We start from the raw sequence: 9,799 nt of genomic DNA on the forward strand, positions 1-9,799 counted from the left end.
TCTTGTTCATGGAGGCCATGGAGACCCCATTCAGTGGCTCCAACCAGTTTATAAAGAGGGTCAGCACAGAAAATCATGCTTCCAAGTGAAGCGGTGGTCAAGCAAGGCCTCTGACTTAGCCTCCCATAGATGGAACAGATGGTAAAATGGAGTCTAAATGACTCCTGAGGACAAGATCTTTAACTGGCCTTGACAGAAAAAAAACCCAGTTAATTTTGGCCAACTACATCATCTTAAACACCTGCCAAGAAAGAACAGAGACTGAAATGACTTGTGTTTCTGTTACGGTCCAAGAGGTGCTACTCCCCAGACATTAGACTTAAATTCATGTGAAGCGTTACTTAGACAGCTGTATATTACTAATGGCTTCCTTCTTAATAAGGAAAATGCTGCCCAGATATAAGAGACCTTGAGACCTTGAGACCTTGGCTCAATTTAACACTGCAGGGTCTATCTGGAACCCAGACAGTCAGGTCCACTTATTGGTTTAACCTACAAACCAAATAACAGTCAAATTTCTCCTCTCTCCCTCTGTAGAAGCCATCTGAGAGGGAGCTCACACCATGAATCTAGTCTCTCCAACAGCTATCACAGCGTCTGAAAGCAGACCTGAGGTTCAGCACTCTGGAGACCAGTTTTCGAGGCCTAAGAAACACAATAGTGGCAAAACAGATGGAGGAGCTTGTGAGCCTATCAAACTATTTCAATGGACTTTGATTTGAACATTGAAAAAGTTATCTCTGTTGTGGTTTCTCCTGGATCCCTGCCTCAGACTATTTTTTAGGGTTTCTCGGTGTAGCTGTGGCTGTCCTGGAACTCAGAGATCTGCTTGCGTCTGCCTCCTGAGTGCTGGGATTAAAGGCGTGTGCCACCCCCACCTGGCCCTGCCTCAGACTCTCAAGGCTAGGAATCTTTGTCTTCACTTCTCCTTCATATTTCTGTCCGGGCACCAGACAAGGACCTCCTTTGCTCCCTACACCTGAATGTTATACAAAGAAACCACCAATACACGTTGGGGTCTTTTAGACAGGCCCACGGGAGGGGCCTTCTGACTGCTATGCCCAATGACCCCTTCCAGCTGGAAAAAAGAACAGACCAGCCATCGCCCCGATTCCATGATGACAGTTAAGGTTACCTCTTCAAAAATGGGGGGATGATTAAAAATTGTATAATGCAGAGATGAGAATTATGAGAACCCCTTTTAATATTGAAGGTAGTCAGTTTGATAAAGGCCCATATTTTCTGAAGCTCCCCCTTCCTTTTTGTGCTAATTCGTGAACCACGCCAGAGTGTAAAGCTGAGATTCCACCAGTGGGGATGAGATGCAGTCACCACTTTCATCGGGGATGAAAGACACAGACCATCGCGGCCCAAGTGTGCTGCTTGCGAGCCCAGTTTGGGTTCTGGCACGCCTTTCCTGGGAAAATAAGTTACTTAACTTTGCATGTTCCTTGTGGGATACTGAGATCACTCTTTTCCAACACAGACCCAGGGCCTTGATTAATCTCTCAAACATTTGTTGATGTTCCTTTTCTCTGTGGAGATAGCTCCAAGTCAGAGAGATGGGATAGGAGGATACAGGAAGATAGAACAACTCTGACACTGTGTCTAGGAAGGTAGGTGGCGGGGGTGGGGTGGGGTAGGGGGGTGGGGGTGGGGGGTGGGGGAGGGTGGGTCAGATGACCAGGGCTTTAGAGCAGTGATTTCGAAACTGACAAAAGTCAGATTAGCTGGGAGGTTTAGGGTATTTTGTGAGTCAGAGCTGGGGTCTCCAAAACATGTACTGGTCAAGCTGAGTGGCTCTTAGTAATGGTGCAATAGAAAAAAAAATCTTGGTAGTGGGCTCAAGAAACATGCGCCATGCTTCTGATTTACCCTGAGGCAATGGACATGGCACTGGGACACTGGGCTGGATCAGCAGCTGCTCCTCTTCTCGCAGATCCAGCCGTCCTTCTCATTGCTACATGGTGCATCATTCCACAGCCCCGAGTGTAGCATCATGACACAGTCCTCACGTCCTCTGGAATCGTTGGGCTCTCCAGAGTTCCAGTGACTGCGGTGGTTCAGTGGGGCATGTTACTGGGAATCTGGGCTGGCGATAGACCTAGGGTCCAGCCTCCCTCCCCGCCTTGTTGCTTGACTCTGGCATAGACACCCTGAATGTCTAATTTGAGTTTATATCTACAGTGTGCATTTGTAAGGACTCAGAACTGAGCTCTTAGCCAATTCCCAGGGTTTAGCTTTTCCACTCTTAAAAGGTTAGTTCTGGGACTGTGGAGATCGCCCAGTGGAAAAGAATCCTTGTTGTACAAACATAAGGACTTGAGCTCAAACCCCAAACAGTTACATAAAAATCCAGCTATGGCTGTGCGTGTGTTTGTAACCCTGGCAGGACGGGGTTTTCTGACTGTCCGTCAACCTAGATCCAGGTTCACTGAGAGACCCTGTCTCAGTGGGATAAAGCAAGGAATGGTAGAACAGACTATCCAGAGTTCTCCCCTAGCTTTTGCATGAGCATGCGTGGGTTTGCAAGATACCCATGCACCATATACACACTCGCCAAAGCACCAGCAACAATCCTCTCCTAGGAATTAGTCTTTAGACATATCCCAAAGCATTTTTCCTAGGGTCTAACTTTATCCTTCCGAATCTCTCTTGGAGCCGTCTCCTTACCTGAAGGTGAGTGAGACTCCATCTACCCACTGGTAGCCTTGAATCTTGCCGAGGTGGCGAACTGTCCTCAGACCCAACCAGTAGCCTCGGCCCCGTGTGTGCTGACGCAGGAAACTCTGGAAGGGAGAAGAGATGTCATCTGGCCAAGTCTGCTTGACATTCCGGGCCCCACCAGCTCAGGTGAACTCTGGTTCTCCTCTGCCAAGTCCCAGCAGCATACCTGCTCATCCAGGTCTTTGACAATCACCAAGTGGGCACCGTGGACTGAACAGATGCTCTGTGCTGTGTTCCATATAGCCTGAGTCTCAGAGAAATAGTAGCAGGATCCTTGGAAGTGTATCCATGATGTGGGGCACTTCTCACAGGATTCTGTTGGGTGGTGAGGGTCAGAGAGACGAATTGTTATCAAATGAGGCATTGGAATGCCATGGAGGGTATTGTGTACCAGAGAAACAAGGTTTAGGTCAAAAGGCACATCTGATAGAAAGAGAAGCCTTGAGAACCCCAGGCAGGGCCCACTCCTTCCCATCCTTAGTCTTCTCTCTGGCTCACTGTTTTGTTGCTTGACAGCCTCCAATGCCTGGAAGAGCTCACTGCGGACGTCTTCACGATCTCTGGCTGCTTTAGCCAAACTCTGGGTCACTACAGGGTCAGAACAGTGGACAATTAGAGCGGGAGTTGGATTGGGACTTATGTATAGGTCAAGATCTATGTCCAATGCCAGTTCATGGTTGGTATCAGGGTCAAGAATAACTTCAGTCTGGGCGTGGTGGTTTCAGCTACTTCTGTAGGCTGAGACAGAGGAGGATTACAAGTTCAAGGCTAAATTGGGCTACAGAGTTTAAGTTCATCCCGGGAAACTTATTGAGACCCTGTCTCAAAATGAAATGTAAAATGAGTGTTGGTGATAAACTTGGTAATAGGGCACCTGCCTAGAATCGCCCAGTGAGGGGCTGGGGAATGGTTCAAAGGCAGAACACTTGCTTCGGGTCACGCAGTGAAGAAAGCCTGCCTAGTATGTGAAGCCCCAGGTTGCATCACCAGGGATCTGAGGGTCTAGAACTGTACTGCCAAGAAGGGGCGTGGCTATGGTTAGAGGTGAAGGTTAGGGGTCAGGGGGTCGTGTTTAGCTTCAGCTCTCACCACGCTCTTGCAGTTCTTTAAGGGCGCTCTCCTGCTCCATCAGCTTTGTCTGTGTGTTCTTAAACTCAGCGAGTGTGGTTTGCAACTGCGCTTTCATCCCGGAGCCTATGTGGGGATGGAGCGACCTTTTGAGACCTGCCAGTGTGACGCACCTGTCCCATTTCCCAGCCCCACAGCTCTCAAGCCTCCACCAGGCCCGTTTCTTACAGCAGTTTCTGCAGGCTCCGACATCTTCTTTCAGGGCACTCAACATCATCTTTTGCTCTGAGGCTGGAATGAATTCCCCCCCAACACACTAGGTCAGGGACACCCTTCTCCAATCCAGGTTCAGCCCCATTACCAGGGGTCTCAGCTAATTTCACTACCCAGTTTCGGAATCCCTGGCAGTCCCACCTCCTACCGCCAGGGGACGCAGACGCCCTGCTCTGCAGTTCGCACGCACCGTTTGTCTTTAGCTGGTCCTGGTGGCTGAGCAGCGCCCTGCGCTCGCTGGAGGCTGCAGAGAGAAGCAAGCAGAAGTTGGGAACCTTCCGCTTTCCTAGAGTGTGTGAGGACCCGTGTTTGGTATCCACGGAGGCACAGTCCAGGAATACAGCACTCGGGCATGGATAGGAGACATGTATAGTGCATACACACAGCGCCAAACAGACACATGTTTGGTTTACTCTAATGGTTCTTAACCTTCCTAATGTTTTGACCCTTTAATATTTAATGACCACCTCATGTTGTGGTGACCCTCCAACCATAACATTATTTTCTTTGCTACTTCATCATTATAATTTCGCTACTGTTCTGACCCATAATGTAAGCATATGTTTTTTGATGATCTTTGGGAACACCAAAGGGTTGTGACTCACAGGTTGAGAACCTCTGGTTTATACTTACTGACGTCCAGGATGCCATCTGGCGCGCCACAGAGGGAACAAGTTTGTGCCTTCCCTGCCAGGTGGCATACAACTTGTTCCGCGTTAAAGGATCATTGTCGTGGGCTGGAGAGATGGTTCAGAGGGTTAGTGCGAGAACCCGAGTTCAATTCTCAGCACCCACATGCGATAGCTCACAACTGCCTGTAACTCCAGCTCTAGGGAAGTTGATGTCGTCTGGCATCTGTGGGCACTTGCACACGCGTGTTACCCCCTCACGCAGGCACACACCTGTCCACATAAAGAGAATCACTCACCCTTGGACAGCAGGGTGCTCAGAATGAGAGCCCATAGCACTGTGGCCACCAGGAAAGCCAAGACCAGGAAGGAAAGCCTTTGTTTGTAGTACTCCCAGCGTCCCAACTGCCCTAGGAGAACACCGATGGATTCTTGATTCCTCCAGGTTGGGTTAGAATTCTATGCCAATGTAGCTGGGTCTATGACTGGAATAACACCTGTCCCCTAACCGGGCTTCCTGGGGAAGACTCAAGGGTTGTCTTACCCAGCCCTTTGGGTTCTGGGGAATCCTCCACACCCAGGCTCTACTCTACCCCACACCCAGGGTGCAGGCACTGCCCTTCTGCAGTCCTGTCCGTACACTGGTGTCCCCCCCCCCCACATTAGGACTCATGGAGGAAGATGAGGTGATCCCTTCACTCATACCTCTGGGGACCTCCTCGGTGGCGCTACCCAGCTTGTCGTATCCACCAGCGTCCATGATGGTGGTGGGATCCAGCCCTGGACAGAGATATAAATTTAGGTCCCCACCCTAGCCCCGTCCTATCTCTTTTCCTTCCTTCCTTTTCATTTCCATGGCCTCCATTCCTTTGTAGGAACCCAGCCAACGGCCGGTCACAGTGCTGAGCAAGGCTGGGGCTGGGAGGGGCAGCTCCAATCTGTGCGGCTTGGTCATTGCAGCTGTGTTTCCTTGGTGCCATGAGCTTCTCTCTCTCTCTCTCTCTCTCTCTCTCTCTCTCTCTCTCTCTCTCTCTCTCTCTCCCCTCCCCCCAGAGAAAAACTTGGGGTGTTGTTATCCAGGTGCCACCTATCTTTTTAAAAAACGCTTTGCATTTTATTTATAGTGTATGTCTGTGATGCCGGCATACGAGCAGGGATCCCTCTGAGCTCTATTCACAGGACAACCTATGAGAGAATTGGTTTTCTCTCTCTACTATGTGGGCCTTGGAACCAAATCTTGGCAGCAAGCTCCTTCATCTACTGCTCTGTCCTGTTGGCCCCATCCACCTTTTTTCTGAAACAGGGTCTCTCAATGGCCAGAAACTTGCTAAGTACTATAGGCTGGCCACCAAGCCCCAGAGCCCCACCCGTGTCTGTCACCTCAGCACTGGGGTTGCCCCACACCAACTGTCTCTGTTAGGGTAGCTACTGGGGATCAAATTTAGATCCTCATGCGTGCAAAACAGACAGTTACTGCCTGAGCTGCCTCTCTCCCCCAGCTCTGGTCTCTGTCTCTTATGGGCTCAGGGCTGAGATTTCTCCTGAGGTGGAAAACATCGAATCCAGCCAAGTGTCTCAAGACCCTGTTGGATCCTGAAAAATCTCTCTAGGTGTGAACCTGAAGGTGTTGTTTAGACACTGCTTGACCTTGATGTGAATTCAGCTGACTTTGGTTGGAAGGGAGAGAATACTTCCGTGGGAGCTCTTAACTAAGCTGGCTGGGTCTTCTGCTGGGGAGAGTAGGGTGGGCCTGGAGGTGGTGTACCGTTTAGAAGTTTTCTCCTTTGTGATGAAGGGGGAACAATGACAGGGCCTGATCCTGCGATGAGCAATTGATGTCACGGCGAAGGACCCAGTCTGTCAAGTGCTGCTGTGGAAACAGGAGGGCCTGAATCTGACTCCTAGTGCTCAGGAAATACCTGAGTGGGGTGGAATGAGCCTGTAATCCCAGCACTGGCAAAGTGGACACAGGCAAGTCCCCGGAGCATCTGCGAGTTCCGAGTCACCGTGAGAGTCTGTGTCTCAGAAGCAAGGTGGGGCCAGGGAGATGGCTCAGCTGCCAAGGGGACTTGCCACCATGCTCGATGACTGTGTGTGATGCTAGGACCTACATGGGAGGAGAACCAACTCCTGAAAGTTGCCCTTTGACCTTCACACATGTGTCATGACCTGTGTGGGCACACATGTGTGTGGAAACTGCACACAAAGTAAGTAAATAATTGTAACTGAAAATTAACACACATACACAAACACACACATGAAAAAAGTGTACAACTCCCAAGGAAGAACTTTAAGGGTTAACCTGGATTATAATGTAATGAGCCTGTGTCTCAAAACCAAACCAAACCAAAGCAAATCAAAACAAAACTTAAAAAAATCTCCCAGCAAACAAACAAACAAAAAACCAAAACCTAAACAGATGAACCTGAGGCTGTAGCAAAGTCAATGGAATGCTTGTCTGTCATGCCCAAAACTCTGGACAGGATCCCCAGTAGGGAACAGACTGGATATGGTGGTGCACCTGTAATTCCAGCTTTTGGGAGGGCCAGGCAAAAGACTTGGCTACCCAGATGAGTCTGAGGCCAGCCTGGGCTACGCAAGACCCTGTCACAAAGAAACAACAAACTCAAACCCAAGCCCAAATCAATACTAAACATCTCCCCAGCCTCCAAATGTAATGTATTCTTTAAACAAATATTGGATATCTGATGCTTGACAGAAATTTCTCTGAGAATTGGGCTATAACAGGGAACAAATTATTTCCTTCTGGGTGTTAATACTTCTCAGGGATGGTCAGGGAGACAGACATTATGTTAAATTTATCATGGATGAGAAAGGGGCCAATAGGGCCACCTACCTCCAGGAACAGTTGTTTGTACTGATATTTCATTTATATTTTAATAAATAAAGCCTGCCTGAAGTTCAGAATGTAAAACAGCCACCCTCGCCAACCTTACAGACCACACACCTTTAATCCCAGTAGCCACACTAGTTTGGCATAGAAGCCAGGTGGTAGTGGTGTATACCTTTAATCCCAGCACTACACAGAAATATAAGACAGGAGGAGACAGCTCTCACACACGGTCTCATTCTGAGTTTCCTGGCAGCAGGATCACCATTTCGGACTGAGGTAGAGGTAAGACCCAGTGGCTGGCTGTTTTGCTTTTCTGACCTTCAGGTTGAACTCAAGTTTCTGTCTCTGGGTTTTTAATTAATCATGCCACGGTTGCTGGGAGAGAGAGTGTCATTTTCTTTAGTGCTGGTGCCACTGGCTACTTATCTTGCTCCTATTAATAAATAATCTTCCACCTGTGCTCAGGGACGCAGCCCTTGCTAAACTTGGTGGGCCACACTCAAAAAGAAGACAAGACCACAGTTAGGGGAGTCACTGAGACGAAGACTCCCAGTGAAAGAGGAAGGGTGATGGCATGATGGTGCTTACTAAATGGCATTGGGAAAGTTTCAAACAATAAAAACAATTTTAAAAAGCACATGGCGGGCTTAAGAGATGGCTCAGTGGTTAAGGGGGCCTCTTTTTGCAGAGAACCCCAGTTCAGTCCCAGCACCCGTTAGATGGCTCACAACCACCTATAACTCCAGCTCCAGGGGTCTGATGCCTCTGTTCTCTTTGGCTCCTGCACTCCAGTGTGCACACACACCCTTACACATAATTGAAAATAAGAAGAATGAGCATAAAAAAATAAAAGCGAGTTAAAAGGAAAACCTTTACCACAATAGCTAAGTTATAAAACCATGTTTGGTGTCCAGTCACAGAGGAATAGATGGAGAAAATGTGCCTTATAAAGTCAAAGGACATGTGTATGTTGTTTGCAGGAAAATGGATGCAACTGGAGACAATCGTATTAACTGGATTAAGTCAGTTTCAGAAAGACAACTATTGAATGTTTTCTCTCTTGTGGTTCCTAGATTTTATATAGTTACATAAAAATCGCAAATGTATACATGACAAGAATGTAGAAGTGAAACTGCCTGGGAGAAAGAAAGGGGCTAAGGGGAGGGGGAGGTGTAGGAAATGGGAAGGCAAAGGATGTGTTCAATGTACAGTGTGTCCTTGCATGAAAATGTGCTCATGTGACCCATTCCTGCGCAGTGCAAATCTAAAACTCAAAACAAAAACAACCCCCTGCAAGCTGGGAGTAGTGGTGAACTTCTGGAATCCCAGTGTTGAGAGTCTGTGAGTTCAAGACCAGCCCGGCCCGCATTGTAGCTTTCTAGGACAGTCTAAACTACACACAGCGAGACCCTTTCTTTACAAGCAAGCATAAATCAAAGAAAAATGGACATGAAATGTTGCTAGGTATGGGAAAGAGAAAGAGGAGCTGAGGGAAGAAGATGGAGAACTAGGGGCCGAGGGGATGGCTCAGCTGGTATAAACACGTGCTTACGTGCTTGATTCCCTGAGTTTGATACCCGCAACCCATTGACCCCCAAAAGTCCTCTGAACTGCATGTTCATTCTGTGGCACCCACCTCCTCACACAGACAGTAACATTCACACAAACACAAAAAAATAAATAAATTTGAAAAAAAAAAAGGGCAAGTGCTGTGGCCCATTTGTAATCCTTGTGCCGAGGGATGGTGGACCCCAGGGGCTTGTTCCAAGCCAGTGAAAGATTCTGAGGCAAGCAAGCAAACAATGACAACAACAGCAACAAACCATAACCGAGGAGACCTTAGGCTCTGTGTGGCCAGTCTACCACCGCTGCTTACATAGACTGATACACCATCAAGCCACCTTTAACCAGAGAAGCCCCTCTTTTCGGTGAACGGAAATCAGTGCAGACTCCTGTGGTGACAAAGATGCTGAAAGTCAAGGAGAGTTGAGAGCGCAGTCCTAAAGAAGGCATTTGCAGCCCTTCCTTACCACCCAGGAAGCTTTGTGGTAAAGGGGCAAGGAGCGTGTAAGAGCAGGGTTGGCACACGTCATACTCTTAAGGACTGTCTAGAGGCTCTAGCACGGAGCCCAGCTACACGTATACCCTTGGCGTAAGACCAGTCTGTCTATAGGGAAGGTGGTCCTCTTAGCTGAGCGCACATTTTGGGAAGGATGCTTGTGGAGTGGTGAGGGAGGAAGCAGACACC

At 48.6% G+C, this 9,799-nt stretch overlaps 1 protein-coding gene across 2 annotated transcripts; it reads right to left on the reverse strand.

Moving 5' to 3' along the window:
• Positions 1 to 1,186: 1,186 nt before the first annotated feature.
• Clec4g (C-type lectin domain family 4 member G) lies at positions 1,187 to 5,477 on the reverse strand. Of its 2 annotated transcripts, XM_050127444.1 has the most exons (10): positions 5,403 to 5,477; positions 4,997 to 5,107; positions 4,259 to 4,312; positions 4,024 to 4,086; positions 3,817 to 3,921; positions 3,226 to 3,315; positions 2,894 to 3,042; positions 2,674 to 2,789; positions 1,876 to 2,053; positions 1,187 to 1,417 (listed from the first exon to the last, which is right to left on the reverse strand). In XM_050127444.1, exons 1-9 carry the CDS (start codon positions 5,455 to 5,457, stop codon positions 1,915 to 1,917), a joined length of 882 nt encoding a protein of 293 aa, XP_049983401.1. In that variant the 5' UTR covers positions 5,458 to 5,477; the 3' UTR covers positions 1,187 to 1,417; positions 1,876 to 1,914. The 2 variants fall into 2 exon arrangements, with proteins under 2 accessions (XP_049983401.1, XP_049983400.1); XM_050127443.1 differs by having other exon boundaries at positions 1,187 to 2,053.
• Between the last annotated feature and the right edge of the window lie 4,322 nt (positions 5,478 to 9,799).

The sequence above is a fragment of the Alexandromys fortis genome, unplaced genomic scaffold (genome assembly GCF_014885135.2).
Source record: "Alexandromys fortis isolate MF-2015 unplaced genomic scaffold, M_Fortis_MF-2015_v1.1 scaffold_271, whole genome shotgun sequence".
Lineage (NCBI taxonomy): Eukaryota > Metazoa > Chordata > Mammalia > Rodentia > Cricetidae > Alexandromys > Alexandromys fortis.

What these genes read in the sequence shown, in the direction of transcription:
- Clec4g (XM_050127444.1), bottom strand. Translation starts at nt 5,457, where the DNA reads ATGGACGCTGGTGGATACGACAAGCTGGGTAGCGCCACCGAGGAGGTC. An exon ending in GAGCACCCTGCTGTCCAAGG is followed by an intron (nt 4,313 to 4,996) that starts GTGAGTGATTCT and finishes TTCTCTCTGCAG; the next exon opens with CCTCCAGCGAGCGCAGGGCG. An exon ending in TCAAAGACCTGGATGAGCAG is followed by an intron (nt 2,790 to 2,893) that starts GTATGCTGCTGG and finishes TCTCCCTTCCAG; the next exon opens with AGTTTCCTGCGTCAGCACAC.